The 16,812-nt window shown below is 46.6% G+C and overlaps 1 protein-coding gene across 1 annotated transcript in view; it reads right to left on the reverse strand.

The window, feature by feature from the left end:
- Nucleotides 1-16,812, reverse strand: part of atp13a1 (ATPase 13A1) — a 93,819-nt gene that overhangs the window by 16,808 nt on the left and 60,199 nt on the right. Inside the window, exons 17-21 of the mRNA XM_067973184.1 lie at nucleotides 16,505-16,613; nucleotides 7,841-8,040; nucleotides 5,996-6,092; nucleotides 3,558-3,736; nucleotides 31-145 (exon numbers count right to left, since the gene is read on the reverse strand). Coding sequence (XP_067829285.1) covers nucleotides 31-145; nucleotides 3,558-3,736; nucleotides 5,996-6,092; nucleotides 7,841-8,040; nucleotides 16,505-16,613 — 700 coding nt within the window. The remainder of the gene's footprint in view (nucleotides 1-30; nucleotides 146-3,557; nucleotides 3,737-5,995; nucleotides 6,093-7,840; nucleotides 8,041-16,504; nucleotides 16,614-16,812) is intronic.

The raw sequence follows: 16,812 nt of genomic DNA on the forward strand, positions 1-16,812 counted from the left end.
GGTGGGGGGAGATTATGTACAAATACTCACTACACTGGATGGATGATAACTTGGAAGTAAATGGTGCTGCAATGCTGGCATCTCCCAGTTTTATTACAGGCATCTGGTCCTCCTCCAGGTCCTTCAGTACCTGGTTAAGACGCTCCTGCAGGGAAAGAACACACGGTAGCAGAGAGATGACGCGCAGCAAACACTGATGAGTGCTAATATCATTGACGCTTGACAGTATTACCAGTGGGTTACTCCCAGGCCAGGACCCACGGTCAACAAAAGGCACAGCCTCCAACTACACCATATGTTAATTCAAACATTCCAACCACTGCCTCATGGATGAGAATTCCCAAAAGACCTGGGACAAATTATACAGGAAACTGGGTCACTGGCAGAGGATTGAGTTAAATACCACTTATAACATCAAGTCGAGTTTTAAACTCCATGTACAGCCCATCACCAGGCCAGCTATGTCCACCTGTACAATACTGCCCATCTCTGTCTCACCTCAATCTGCAACCACCACTAAAACCTCATCCAAAATTTGACACCGAGCCACAGAGATATTAGGACAGGTCAAAACCCCCAGATTTGAGTTCAATTCCTTCCTTGCTAACTCCTCCTTCCCCCTGGCCCTGGCTCCCTCCCCCGACAATACATTACAGCCTTGTAACCCAGCACGCCATTCTGATTTGTACAAATGACTACAAAAACTCGCCGCTGACTGCATGTTTATTTTATGAAGATCACAGGCCAGACAACCTGGCTGAGGTGCTAACCAATAACTGAGGTGCTAACGAATAAACTGAGGCCTACTAGAGGCTGAGCATAGGAGCCAAGTGCTGATTATTGTAACGGAAAATCCCACTCTACAATATTATTCCTCGTCTCCCATGGTACGACTGGAATGTTTTTTCAGTTTGATATAGATGTGTGCAGTGTGTGAGAGCACGAGTTCAATATTTAGGTTCACAGCGTTATGCTGTTCAGCTGTTTGGAGCAGCCAGTGGTACCCACAGCCCCAGGATATGAGCTGATCGAATTCCTTCCCTGAACCTCTCATTCCTCCTTTAAGACACTCCTTAAAACCTACTTCTTTGCCCAAGCTTTGACCTGTCCGAAAATTTCTATGTGGCTCGGTGTTAAATTTTGTCTGATAGCGCTCCTGAGAAGCGCCTTTTTTTTTTTAATATTCGTTCATGGGATGTGGGAGTCACTGGCAAGGCCAGCATTTATTGCCCATCCCTAATTGCCCTTGAGAAGGTGGTGGTGAGCCACCTTCTTGAACCGCTGCAGTCAGTGTGGTGAAGGTTCTCCCACAGTGCTGTTAAGTAGGGAGTTCCAGGATTTTGACCCAGTGATGATGAAGGAACTGCAATATATTTCCAAGTCAGGATGGTGTGTGACTTGGAGGGGAACTCGCAGGTAATGTTGTTCCTATGTGCCTGCTGCCCTTGTCCTTCGAGGTGGTAGAGGTCGCGGGTTTGGGAGGTGCTGTCGAAGAAGCCTTGGCGAGTTGCTGCAGTGCATCCTGTGGATGGTACACACTGCAGCCACGTAGCGCTGGTGGTGAAGGGAGTGAATGTTTAGGGTGGTCAATGGGGTACCAATCAAGCGGGCTGCTTTGTCCTGGATGGTGTCGAGCTTCTTGAGTGTTGTTGGAGCTGCACTCGTCCAGGCAAGGGGAAAGTATTCCATCACACTCCTGACTTGTGCCTTGTAGATGATGTAGGCTTTGGGAGTCAGGAGGTGAGTCACTCGCCACAGAATACCCAGCCTCTGACCTGCTCTTGTAGCCACAGTATTTATGTGGCTGGTCCAGTTAAGTTTCTGGTCAATGGTGACCCCCAGGATGTTGATGGGGGATTTGGCGATGGTAATGCCGTTGAATGTCAAGGGGAGGTGGTTAGACACTCTCTTGTTGGAGATGGTCATTGCTTGGCACTTGTCTGGGGTGAATGTTACTTGCCACTTATGAGCCCAAGCCTGGATGTTGTCCAGGTCTTGCTGCATGCGGGCACGGACTGCTTTCATTATCTGAGGGGTTGCGAATGGAACTGAACACCAGCAATCATCAGCGAACATCCCCATTTCTGACCTTATGATGGAGGAAAGGTCAATGATGAAGCAGCTGAAGATGGTTGGGCCTAGGACAATGTCCTGAGGAACTCCTGCAGCAATGTCCTGGGGTTGAGATGATTGGCCTCCAACAACCACTACCATCTTCCTTTGTGCTAGGTATGACTCCAGCCACTGGAGAGTTTTCCCCATGATTCCCATTGATTTCAATTTTACTAGGGCTCCTTGGTGCCACACTCGGTCAAATGCTGCCTTGATGTCAAGGGCAGTCACTCTCACCTGGAATTCAGCCCTTTTGTCCATGTTTGGACCAAGGCTGTAATGAGGTCTGGAGCCGAATGGTCCTGGCGGAACCCAAACTGAGCATCAGTGAGTAGGTTATTGGTGAGTAAGTGCCGCTTGATAGCACTGCTGATGACACCTTCCATCACTTTGCTGATGATTGAGAGTAGACCGATGGGGCGGTAATTGGCCGGATTGGATTTGTCCTGCTTTTTGTGGACAGGACATACCTGGGCAATTTTCCACATTGTCGGGTAGATGCCAGTGTAGTAGCTGTACTGGAACAACTTGGCTAGAGGCACAGCTAGTTCTGAAGCACAAGTATTCAGCACTACAGCCGGGATTTTGTTAGGACCCGTAGCCTTGAGAAGCTTTACTATGTTAAAGGCGCTATATAAATGCAAGTTGATGTTGTTCATATCTCTGATCTTCCACATGCCCAGTTCCTGATATCAGTTACATTACCAGTTGTCAAACCCTTCCCGACGGGGAGGAAAACCTGAGGAGCTACAATCCCTGGATCACTTCTGCACAACACGTAGCGGCTGGTTTCCGAAAAGCAGAGTCAGGAACCTGCAAACCGTGGCAGCTTGGCCCTAGCGTGGAGACCCAATTATGGGAAACGGGTACAAAATAGCTCTTTACCCCAATTTTCTCCCCTTCCCAGGGCACCGGCTCCTGATTGAGGTTTGGTGCCAGAGGTGCTATCACCCTCATCTACCACACTCAAATGGCCATGAAACATACGTGAGCCTAGACAGTGAATTTCAGCGGGATATTCGACTGCAGGGGCATTGCACCCGAGCCCAAACCTGTTCTCACCCGACATCCACTTTCTAGCACGAGTCAAGGGGTAGTGATCAGGAGCAGGGACTCTGGCTGATTTTCTCTTCTCCTCTATTGTAGGACAATTGTTATACTCAAACTCAGATCAGTTAACTTAAGCACAGGCTGGGAATTGGACCTGGGATCTCCCTGGCCTGTACGGCTCAGTAACTCACTGCTCCAACTGGCTCAGCCACCAGGAGAAAACAAACTTTAAGTAGATTTTTTTTAATAGATAGGTACAATTTTTAAGTAAAAAAAGAGCTATAAACACAATACATTTACAAACAAAAGAAGTAAAGATTAAATAAAGCGTCAGAGCGCAATGAACCCTTGCTAACCGGTCAGGACAATCCAGTAAGAAAGAGAGTATTACCCACCCTTTGTAAGGCAAGCTGCTCCTCTCGCTGCGACATCACCCGGTGCCTTGCTGCCCGAGAGTTTAGTTTCATGTTGCTGCCCGAGTTGGAAGCGAAAGACTTCCCGTCGTTCATCATATCCTTTACCTTCCTTTTCTTGTCTGGAATCCGCTCGGGAGCATTAGCCAGCAAGGCCACTCCTGAAACAACAGGACATTTGCTGAAATGCTGAGCCGCGAGAAGCATCGACCGTCCAGATCGGGATTGCCTGTGGTGGGTACTGAATCTGAATAAGGCCCAGTGGGTAAAAGCAATGCTAGGGGTAACACTGAGCCACACAGACCAGAAGGTCCCAGGGTTGATTGCTGGTCTGTGCTATCAGCGGAGGAGTTGGAGTTGGGGTTGGGGTGCTATCATTAGGCCTCAGCAACCTTGAGCTACACAGAGAAAAACAAAAGCATCATCACTCCTGATCACTATCCAGTGACTCCAGAAGGAAAGGAAGGCAATACTGATGGAGGGAAGTTCCAAGCAACCCAACATAAATTGGGAAAGCCAAGTTGAAAATTCTCTATGCTCATCAACGTAATTCAAGACTCCTTCCTGACCCAGTGTGTTAGGGAGTCCATGACAGGCAGATCTTTTCTAAGCTTGGTTCTTGAGTGATTCAGCATTGAAACGCTAGCCTTAAGTGACTTGTTAAGTAAGCGTATCAAGAAATATGGTACAAAGGCAGGTAAACGGTGTTGAGGTGCTGATCAGCCATGATCTAATTGAGTGGCAGAGCAGGCTCGAGGGGCCAAATGGCCTACTCCTGTTCCTAATATTCCTATGACCACTGTACAATAACTTTAAACTTGACTTGAGACTTGTAACAGAAGCCTTCAGATTGTCAAGCTATTGGGGTATGAGGGATAGCTTATGTAGATTGGGGTAGGGAGAGCACTATAGGAATATATCTGTGGAAGATAAATGGGCATTTTCAAAAACACCACACAGGACAGGCAGGGCATACACGCACCCGTATACGGAATGGAAAAGGTAAAAAATATTTCGAAATGGATCAACAGGAAAATTGAGGGAAAAACAAAAGAAAATTTACTAAGTGGTGGGGGAGAGAGTGACTATTGGGCTGAGTACAAGATTCTATAGAAGCAAGTCAAAAATGATGAGGGAAAAACCGGAAAGTGACAGAATAGCAGTTGCAAAACAATGTCAATAAATTATTGTACTCTAACAGCAAGAGGAAGTTAATACTCTAAAGTTTCCATAGAGAATTGAACAGGAGGAACAACAGATGGTTAACATGTTTAACGACTGTAGGTTTTTAACCGGTGAGGAATCTAACAAGAATTCTGCAAGCTCCAAGTAAAGTAGAGGCTGAAGGGATGAAAACCAATAAATCCCCTGGGATGGATGAATTACACCCCTGCACGTTGTAGAGAGAGACAAGGGAGATTTTGTGAAGCACTGACTGTCAGTTTGAGGGAGTCAGCATATACTGGGGAGTAGTATCTTCAAAAAGGGTGACATAGCCAAACCTGGCAACCACAGACAGTTAGATTTACAATGATTGAGGTCAGGCTAATAGAACCCACACACAAACAAAATAGAAGAGCATCTGTACGCACACAAGTGAGAACTACCATCACTGTAGAAGCGATACATCTTATCTGACTAACCTGGCAGACCTTTTTGAGGAGGTGGCATCCTAATAATGTATTTGTGGATTAGTAACTAGATAAGGGGAAGGGAAAAAGGCCCATCGTAAGAGGAGCTAGGGTCATAATAGGAGAGCTTTGAATGAGGGTCTATGCTGGGAACTCTCCGATCCCATATGGCCTCTCTGAAATTGCTAATTTAGTGTCAATTTGTGCATTATATTGTGGGTAAGCTTTGTGTTAGGATCATATTGTCCACTAGAATCTGGATTGAGACTGCCTAAACCTATTGCACTTAGAACATTTACAGGTCACACACAGGGGATACTCTCATCCCATTTAGAATGGATCCAAAGTCACCAAGGTAAAAGGATACCGTGGTAAGATACTGCATCACCAAGTCCCCTGAAACAATATGTATTGGAAATGTAACCTTGTACTACTTCTGGTAAAGATACAATCTGTCCCAGGGCACTACTACATCCTCCCACCACCAGTGCCCCCTGACATCAACATTAGGACTAATACAGCCAAACCTACAACCTCAGAAGGTGAACATTGTAGTGATTAGCTGCACCAATCTAGTGCCATGAGGAGGTAACTTCAGCTCAAGTTCTTAAATTGCTTCCCTATTCGTAATTGTTGGGCTAAACACTAAAATCAGGCGCCCCACGGATGTTTGGATCTGACAGTCAGCACTTCGTCAGTGTCATAAGCTACATCTGTATTTTCAGACTCCATTTATGGATCCATCTTTGTATCTTGCTGTGCATCATAGATTCACTCCTTTATGCTTACCGACATCAGCGTGTTTTAAGGCCCCGACATCATTGGTCCCATCGCCGCACATCAATGTGGTGTAACCCAGGCTCTTGTAACTTGTGATTACAAACTCCTGCAAACAGAGTTCGGTAGTATTGTCACAGGTGCACGACAAAAACATCTGAACAGATTAGTACTTGGGATACGTATAGCAGCGTAAAGGGGAGGCTTGGAGAAATGTTTTCATACAAAGGGTTATTAGAATAGGGAATTCATCATCACAAGTTACTAGTGAAACCAAGTCAATCACTGCATCCAAGGGGGAATTAAATAAACAAACAAAAACATTCAAGGGTACAGGGGTAGCGGATTAGAATAATTAGCTGTGGTGTGAGACACCACGGGCCGAATGGCTTCTATTCACTAATGACATTTCTATGCTTCTAATAATTATGTTTACCCATGGGAAAGCTGGAAAACATTCTGCTTTTTGTGACTATGATATATTCCACACCCCCCGCCCCCAATATATTTACTTATTTTCTCCCCTTTCCCTGGTCTCCTTAACACTCACCATCTGTTGAATCACTTGACCCCCCTCAGAAGCTCTAAGAGCACGGTTTGGGGAAATGGAACCATGGAGGCAAGATTTGACTATCAACTCAGCAGTACGGGAGGATTGTGCGCATTGATCCAAATCCCATCCTGCAGGGGTGCCCTAATGTTCCAACCTAGTGCCCAATACCCTACTTGGTGAAGGTGTTGATCTGAAGACCTAGGACATTTACAACTTCTATCACCTAGTGTCAGTATCATGCACCTCTGGGACAGGTAGAGCAGTCAGATGCAGGGTAAAGGCCCTCTACTCTCCCCCAACACAAAAGTGAACATCCTATGCTGCACAGAAATTTCTCCATTTCCCACCTGGCTATTTCAGTGGTCAATTTACTGCCACGCTAAAAGAGTAGTTTTGTGCTGCAGCCTCACCTTTAACTGCTGGGATGAGATTGGCAAAATGTACTTCGCTCGGGACTCCATATAGCAGGTGAAAAGGGGAACCTTCCACCTTAACAGTCCAGAGGTGAAGGACAGTGCAATGGTTCACTGCACCATATTGTCCCCGCAATATTTTTTCATAGAATCTTATAGCACAGGAGGTCATTCGGCCCATCAGGCCTGTGCCGGCTCTTTGAAAGAGCTATCCAATTAGTCCCACTTACCCTGCTCTTTACCCATAGCCCTGCAAATGTTTCCTTTTCAAGTAGATACCCAATTTTTTTTTAAAAAACACTTTGAAATTACATTGCTGAGCTACCGCTGGTCGTTTTACAGACCAGGCAAGGGGGTGGATGTTGGATGGTTGCGCTGAACAGTAGGATGAAGGCTGTCTGCCCGTATCCTAACTCGCACCAAGTCCCCTTCGCTCATGGCCTCTGTGCTCGCTGACCTACATTGGCTCTTGGTCTGGGAACGCCTCAATTGTAAAATTCTCATCCTTGTGTTCAAATCCTTCCGTGGCCTCAACCTTCCCTAATTCTAATCTTCTCTAGCTCTACAACCCTTTGCTCCTCCAATTCTGGCCTCTTGTGCATCTCCGATTTCCTTCGCTCCACCATTGATGGCCATGCCTTCAGCTGCCTAGGCCCTAAGCTCTGGAATTCCCTCCCTAAACCTCTCCGCCTCCCTACCTCTCTCTCCTCCTTTAAGACGCTCCTTAAAACCTACCTCTTTGACCAAGCTTTTGGTCACCTGTCCTAATATCTCCTTATGTGGCTCGGTGTCAAATATTGTTTGATAATAGCTCCTGTAAAGCAACTTGGGACGTTTTACTACATTAAAGACATTATATAAATGCAAGTTGTTGATGTTGTAAAGTCTAACCTTCTGTTTGGGTGCGACCCGGGCAAACACTTGGACATGAGGCATGAGCTTCATCAGGAACTTTCTGTCCAACGTATTTAAATAATTGAGCCCTTCCCCCGTCACACAGAGGTCATAGTATTTCGTCAGGTCACCCGCGGAGGATGGAATCACAGGAATGACAACTGTCCCATCAATGGACTCCCACTGCCACTGAGAATCTGAAGGATTAGCACGTAACGTTCCATTAGGCTTTAAAAACACGAGACAGTCCTCCACATCCGTTCCTTTACAGCGGATTGATGCTAACAATTAAAGTTTTAATGCCACGCTTTCTGTTCACTTATATTTCACACATTAGGCATTTCTATCAATGTTATGTTGCATTTAAGTAACTTCAACAGATAACAAAATGATTATGTTGTCATGTGCAACGATTATAAATCTCAACATTCTCTACCTACAGGGCCCAAGAAAAATGTATTTGTGCTTCTCAGTCCATTTCATAAAATGGACTGACCATGCAGACACTGCGACAACGGATGAACGGACACCGCGCAACAATCGCCAGACAGGAGGGTTCCCTCCCAGTCGGGGAACACTTTAGCAGTCAAGGACATTCAGCCACCGATCTTCGGGTAAGCGTTCTCCAAGGCGGCCTTCGAGACACACGACAACGCAAAATCGTCGAGCAGAAGTTGATAGCCAAGTTCCGCACCCATGAGGACGGCCTCAACCGGGATCTTGGGTTCATGTCACGCTACACGTAACCCCACCAGCAAAAAGGGGGAAAAAAATTATATGTTTTTTAAAATTCTCTCTCTCTCTCTCTCTCTCTCTCTCTGCCATTTTGAGTTTCTTTCTGCCTGCCTGTGTAATCGACACAATGTATATCGAGTGTACTGGGACGTGCTGTTCTCCGTGACTGGCCTGTTTGAATAACAACGACACCTTTTGATTGGTGTGATGCTGTCCCAACATAGTATAAGATATGCGATTTGAGAACCTTTTCACTCATTCATCTGACGAAGGGGATAATCTCCGAAAGCTTGTGATTTTAAAATAAATTTGTTGGACTATAACCTGGTGTTGTAAGATTCCTTACATTTGTCCACCCCAGTCCATCACCGGCATCTCCACATCATGGCTACTATCGACACCACAAACTGCCGGCTCACAGTGTTAAGGATCTCCATGAAGATTGCGCATATCGACACAGACATCAAGTTTTTAAACAGAGCTGCAAGAAAGCAGACAAGATCCCGAAAGGACTACAGATCAAGAACCCACTCAAGTCCACATACAACTCAGATTACGCTGAGAGACTCTGCCGTCGTACCTCTCGCACACTCCGCAACCATCTCGTACACCAACTCTACAGCAGACGCCACAACCTCGAAACCAAGATAGAGTCCATACTCTCAACCTGTACTCAGGACACAGCAGACCAGCTACGATATACCGCCAAACAGACGAGGCAACGGAACTGCACTGCCTACATGAAAACCAAGAGCAGGAAGCTTGAGAAACTCGGCATCACCACCAGCATCAACCAAGCCTCCCCCGGTACCACGGTTACAACCACAGGGAAGTCTATCGTCAATTTGTCCGACCACACCCTTCAACCAGACGAAATCGAGGTTCTCAGCCGAGGGCTCAATTTCTGCCCCACCACCAAAATGGACCGCATCGGTCTCGCGGCAGACACAGAGGAATTCATCAGGAGAATGAGGCTCCGGGAATTTTACCACAAACCCCAAGATTTCAACAGCAAACCCAATGAGACAATCAATGATCCAGAACAGCAGACAAAGGGATCCACGGTACAGCAACCGAAGAGGAAAGAGTCTCACTGGACTCCTCCGGAGGGTCACTGCCCTCAGCTTGACATGTATGCCCAAGCGGTCAGGAAATGCGTCAATGCCAGATTCATCAGGCGCACTCAGAAGACAGTCCAGAATGTCACCCGAGCACAACGCAACGCCATCAACGCTCTCAAGACCAACCGAAACATCGTCATCAAACCAGCGGACAAAGGAGGAGCCAGTCATACAGAACAGAACGGACTATTGCAAAGAAGCATACCGACAACTGGACAACCAGGAACACTACAGACAGTTACCCGCAGATCCGACCAAAGAACACACTGATCAAGACCTTCGATCCAGACCTTCAAAGCATCCTACGCACTCTCATCCCACGTACTCCCCGCGTGGGAGACTTCTACTGCCTCCCAAAGATACACAAAGCCAACACACCCGGACGTCCTATCGTATCAGGCAACGGAACCCTGTGTGAGAACCTCTCTGGATACGTCGAGGGCATCCTGAAACCCATCGTACAGGGAACCCCCAGCTTCTGTCGCGACACTACAGACTTCCTACAAAAACTCAGCACCCACGGACCAGTTGAACCAGGAACACTTCTCACCACGATGGACGTCTCGGCACTCTACACCAGTATCCCCCACGATGACGGCATCGCTGCAACAGCCTCAGTACTCAACACCAACAACAGCCAATCTCCAGACGCCATCCTACAACTCATCCGCTTCATCCTGGATCACAATGTCTTCACCTTCGATAACCAGTTCTTTACCCAAACACACGGAACAGCCATGGGGACCAAATTCACACCCCAATACGCCAACATTTTCATGCACAAGTTCGAGCACGACTTCTTCACTGCACAGGACCTCCAACCAACGCTATACACCAGATACATCGACGACATTTTCTTCCTATGGACCCACGGCGAAGAATCACTGAAGAGACTACACGATAACATCAACAAGTTCCATCCCACCATCAAACTCACCATGGACTACTCCTCAGAATCGGTTTCTTTCTTGGACACACAAATCTCCATCAAAGACGGGCACCTCAGCACCTCACTCTACCGCAAGCCCACGGACAACCTCACGATGCTCCACTTTTCCAGCTTCCACCCCAACCACGTCAAAGAGGCCATCCCCTATGGACAGGCCCTATGAATACACAGGATCTGCTCAGACGAGGAGGAACGCGATGGACACCTACAGACGCTGAAAGACGCCCTCGTAAGAACGGGATATGACGCTCGACTTGTCGATCGACAGTTCCGACGGGCCACAGCGAAGAATCGCATAGACCTCCTCAGAAGACAAACACGGGACGCAACCAACAGAGTACCCTTCGTCGTCCAGTACTTCCCTGGAGCGGAGAAACTACACCATGTTCTCCGCAGCCTTCAACATGTCATCGATGACGACGAACACCTCGCTAAGGCCATCCCCACGCCTCCACTGCTCGCCTTTAAACAGCCACCCAACCTCAAACAGACCATCGTTCGCAGCAAATTACCCTGCTTTCAGGAGAACAGCGTCCACGACACCACACAACCCTGCCACGGTAACCTCTGCAAGACATGCCAGATCATCGACACGGATACCACCATCACACGAGAGGACACCACCCACCAGGTACATGGTTCATACTCCTGTGACTCGGCCAACATTGTCTACCTCATACGTTGCAGGAAAGGATGCCCTCCGGAGCATGGTACATTGGCGAGACCATGCAGACACTGCGACAACGGATGAACGGACACCACGCAACAATCGCCAGACAGGAGGGTTCCCTCCCAGTCGGGGAACACTTTAGCAGTCAAGGACATTCAGCCACCGATCTTCGGGTAAGCGTTCTCCAAGGCGGCCTTCGAGACACGACAACGCAAAATCGTCGAGCAGAAGTTGATAGCCAAGTTCCGCACCCATGAGGACGGCCTCAACCGGGATCTTGGGTTCATGTCACGCTACACGTAACCCCACCAGCAAAAAGGGGGGAAAAAAATTATATGTTTTTTAAAATTCTCTCTCTCTCTCTCTCTCTGCCATTTTGAGTTTCTTTCTGCCTGCCTGTGTAATCGACACAATGTATATCCAGTGTACTGGGACGTGTTGTTCTCCGTGACTGGCCTGTTTGAATAACAACGACACTTTTTGATTGGTGTGATGCTGTCCCAACATAGTATAAGATACGCGATTTGAGAACCTTTTCACTCATTCATCTGACGAAGGGGATAATCTCCGAAAGCTTGTGATTTTAAAATAAATTTGTTGGACTATAACCTGGTGTTGTAAGATTCCTTACATTTTATGAAAGAACAGTTTCCATTCAGATAAACAGCAAAGAAAATAGAACCAGAGTAACCGTGTCTTATCTGTTGCTGCTCAGACCAGTTTCTAATAGGTACAGTTGATGTGAACAGGTAATGGGCAATCTCACCGCCAGACCGCGATGGGGATTGGAGCATATTTGGTAAGTGTTAAGTAAACAGGGGCAGAGGTCACTCAGAATTGAGCTGCTGTCTGGTCAGTGAACTTTGCAGATTGAAACGTGTTGGTCAATTTCAAGCTACAGGTCAGAAATACCCAGCATTTTAAAATTGTTACATAGCTGTAACAATGTGTGATGACTGAAGTGTGACCCACTGATTCTAACATATTAAAATACTAGTTTTGTTGCCCACGGAGTCGATATGGGTAGAACTGAAAAATAAGAAGGGAGAGATCACGTTGATAGGATTGTACTACAGACCCCCAAATAGTCAACGGGAAATTGAGGAGCAAATATGTAAGGAGATTACAGACAGCTGCAAGAAAAATAGGGTGGTAATAGTAGGGGACTTTAACTTCCCAACATTGACTGGGACAGCCATAGCATTAGGGGCTTGGATGGAGAGAAATTTGTTGAGTGTATTCAGGAGGAATTTCTCATTCAGTATGTGGATGGCCTGACTAGAGAGGGGGCAAAACTTGACCTCCTCTTGGGAAATAAGGAAGGGCAGGTGACAGAAGTGTTAGCGAGGGATCACTTTGGGACCAGTGATCATAATTCCATTAGTTTTAAGATAGCTATGGAGAAGGATAGGTCTGGCCCAAAAGTTAAAATTCTAAATTGGGGAAAGGCCAATTTTGATGGTATTAGACAGGAACTTTCAGAAGTTGATTGGGAGAATCTGTTGGCAGGCAAAGGGACGTCTGGTAAGTGGGAGTCCTTCAAAAATGTGTTAACCAGGGTTCAGGGTAAGCACATTCCTTATAAAGTAAAGGGCAAGGCTGGTAGAAGTAGGGAACCTTGGATGACTCGGGAGATTGAGGCCCTAGTCAGAAAGAAGAAGGAGGCATATGACATGCATAGGCAGCTGGGATCAAGTGGATCCCTTGAAGAGTATAGAGATTGCTGGAGTAGAGTTAAGAGAGAAATCAGGAGGGCAAAAAGGGGACATGAGATTGCTTTGGCAGATAAGGCAAAGGTGAATCCAAAGAGCTTCTACAAATACATAAAGGGCAAAAGAGTAACTAGGGAGAAAGTAGGGCCTCTGAAGGATCAACAAGGTCATCTATGTGCAGAACCACAAGAGATGGGTGAGATCCTAAATGAATATTTCGCATCGGTATTTACGGTTGAGAAAGGCATGGATGTTAGGGAACTTGGGGAAATAAATAGTGATGTCTTGAGGAGTGTACATATTACAGAGAGGGAGGTGCTGGAAGTCTTAACGCGCATCAAGGTAGATAAATCTCCGGGACCTGATGAAATGTATCCCAGGACGTTATGGGAGGTTAGGGAGGAAATTGCGGGTCCCCTAGCAGAGATATTTGAATCATCCACCGCTACAGGTGAGGTGCCTGAAGATTGGAGGGTAGCAAATGTTGTGCCTTTGTTTAAGAAGGGCGGCAGGGAAAAGCCTGGGAACTACAGACCGGTGAGCCTGACATCTGTAGTGGGTAAGTTGTTAGAGGGTATTCTGAGAGACAGGATCTACGGGCATTTGGAGAGGCAGGAACTGATTAGGAACAGTCAGCATGGTTTTGTGAGAGGAAAATCATGTCTCACGAATTTGATTGAGTTTTTTGAAGGGGTAACCAAGAAGATAGATGAGGGCTGTGCAGTAGACGTGTTCTACATGGACTTTAGCAAAGCCTTTGACAAGGTACCGCATGGTAGGTTGTTACATAAGGTTAAATCTCACGGGATCCAAGGTGAGGTAGCCAATTGGATACAACATTGGCTTGACGACAGGAGACAGAGGGTGGGTGTAGAGGGTTGTTTTTCAAATTGGAGGCCTGTGACCAGCGGTGTGCCTCAGGGATCGGTGCTGGGTCCGCTGTTATTTGTTATTTATATTAATGATTTGGATGAGAATTTAGGAGGCATGGTTAGTAAGTTTGCAGATGACACCAAGATTGGTGGCATCGTGGACAGTGAAGAAGGTTATCTAGGATTGCAACGGGATCTTGATAAATTGGGCCAGTGGGCTGATGAATGGCAGATGGAGTTTAATTTAGATAAACGTGAGGTGATGCATTTTGGGAGGTCGAATCGGGCCAGGACCTACTCTGTTAATGGTAGGGCGTTGGGGAGAGTTATAGAACAAAGAGATCTAGGAGTACAGGTTCATAGCTCCTTGAAAGTGGAGTCAGAGGTGGATAGGGTGGTGAAGAAGGCATTCAGCTTGCTTGGTTTCATTGGTCAGAACATTGAATACAGGAGTTGGGATGTCTTGTTGAAGTTGTACAAGACATTAGTAAGGCCACACTTGGAATACTGTGTACAGTTCTGGTCACCCTATTATAGAAAGGATATTATTAAACTAGAAAGAGTGCAGAAAAGATTTACTAGGATGCTGCCGGGACTTGATGGTTTGACTTATAGGGAGAGGTTAGATAGACTGGGACTTTTTTCCCTGGAGAGTAGGAGGTTGAGGGGTGATCTTATACAAGTCTATAAAATAATGAGGGGCATAGATAAGGTAGATAGTCAAAATCTTTTCCCAAAGGTAGGGGAGTCTATAACGAGGGGACATAGATTTAAGGTGAGAGGGGAGAGATACAAAAGGGTCCAGAGGGGCAATTTTTTCACTCAAAGGGTGGTGAGTGTCTGGAACGAGCTGCCAGAGGCAGTAGTAGAGGCGGGTACAATTTTGTCTTTTAAAAAGCATTTGGACAGTTACATGGGTAAGATGGGTATAGAGGGATATGGGCCAAGTGCAGGAAATTGGGACTAGCTTAGTGGTATAAACTGGGCGACATGGACATGTTGGGCCGAAGGGCCTGTTTCCATGTTGTAAACTTCTAAACTTCTATTTCTCCCTTTTTAACAATAAGCCATCAGGTTTCCACTGTTTGATTGGGATGAGTCAGTACTGTACATGTAGTTATCAAGTTACTACAAGCTAGGGTGTATTGATAGCCTTGTGGGCCCCACCAAAATGTAACATGGCATCTGCCGCCAGCTTTGACCACTCCATAGTGGCTTGTGTTAACAAGGCTCAGTCCAGGGATCGCAATCTGTGTTTAAGAGCAAAGTATATTCTTCTAAAATTTGAGGATGAATAAAATCAATGAAAAGTGCAAGCGAATGCTTGAAATTACACAGACTTGACCTTGTTAAAACCTTCAGATATTAACACAGCCCAAGTCTCTTCATGCTATTAGCAACTTTCACAGCTGTTCTTCCAATCTGGACCACTAGAGGTCATGATCTATACAAGTACATTTTTTTTATTGCATGCTCAACCTATATATTTTATGAAGCCACTGTACATTTGGATTGCAACCTGCTTATGACAGGGGTGCACTAATATGTGACTGTTCCTGCACTGGGATCGATGCAGTTTTAGGGATTACGGCAATTCATTATTTTCTTAGTTTCTGGGGTCAGTTTGGTGGGGACCGTGGCTGGGAGTAGGACTCCTGGCTATTGGTAGCTATCCCAGTTCTGACGAAAAGTTAACACCGTTTCTCTCTCCGCAGATGCTGCCTGACCTGCTGAGTGTTGTTTCTGATTTTATTATACTAGTTATCCTGGTTGGGGTCAGTGCCCCAATGAGAGGCGTAGCAACACTCTTTTGCTTCAGTCAATAGCTTAATAGAAAGAGTAAGGATCGGAGAGGAATTATCCCCCCTAATTGGCCTGGGTTTTAAAATCTGCTTTTTCGCCTTTCCCAGGTGATTACATGGCGCTGGGTGGAGTGGGGAGTATATATATTGTGATGTAAAAGGCATCGGAGTTGTGTGGGACAGGCTGGATGGACCAGTGGGTCTTTTCCTGTAATTGTTTGTATGTTCATAAGAGGAGGCCTATACACACGCAGGAAACTCAAGACACCTGGCAACACTTGGTGGCAAATGAAATTTCCTGCACATCTCCCTGAACCTGAACTCACTCTGCTGGGAAGCAAGAGTGTTCTGAAGGGCTCCATCATTTTGTGCCAGAGCTGTGATTCCTTGTCTTACTAGCTCAAGCTATTGTAGTTGAAGTTAGGTCAGGATTGGGTCCAAACCACGGCTTCCACCAGGTGGCAAGAACTTACATCCAAGACCTGTGTTAAAATCGTACAAACAATTTCAGCCGATAGACAGAGGAGCCTTCAACCGCTCTGCCCTGGGTCTGGATTTGAACCCAGGTCCCAGAGGTGAAAGGGTATGCGCTAACCCACAGCACATTAGTGTCCCTGCCCTGTTAATACATTCTCCATGCATCTGCAGGTCATCTAGCCCCACTGTATTAGTGGCATTTCATGAAAACACATAGGCACAAATTTCTATTAGTGATTAGTAAAACTGGCGCATCCTCTGCTCCTTTTAAAACTCAATCAAGCATGTCAGGCTATGGGTATTGGGTAACGGAGTGGTTTTACCTTTATTGCGTGGTGCCTGGAGGATGAGTGTGTGCGCTTTCTGGATGAAATGGAGCTCTCGAGCCACATGGCAGGCTGTGAGTGGGTTATCACCAGTGATCATTATTACCTGCAAAGAGACAGAAAATCAGCAGAGAGGCAGGGGAAGAGGGACGTGGATAGAAACAGTGAGGGCAAGATAAGAGAAAAAAAAGAGGGGAGAGCGCGAGCGAGGGGGGAGAGCGCGAGCGAGGGGGGAGAGCGCGAGCGAGGGGGGAGAGCGCGAGCGAGGGGGGAGAGCGCGAGCGAGGGGGGAGAGCGCGAGCGAG

This window comes from Heptranchias perlo, chromosome 37, assembly GCF_035084215.1.
Source record: "Heptranchias perlo isolate sHepPer1 chromosome 37, sHepPer1.hap1, whole genome shotgun sequence".
NCBI lineage: Eukaryota > Metazoa > Chordata > Chondrichthyes > Hexanchiformes > Hexanchidae > Heptranchias > Heptranchias perlo.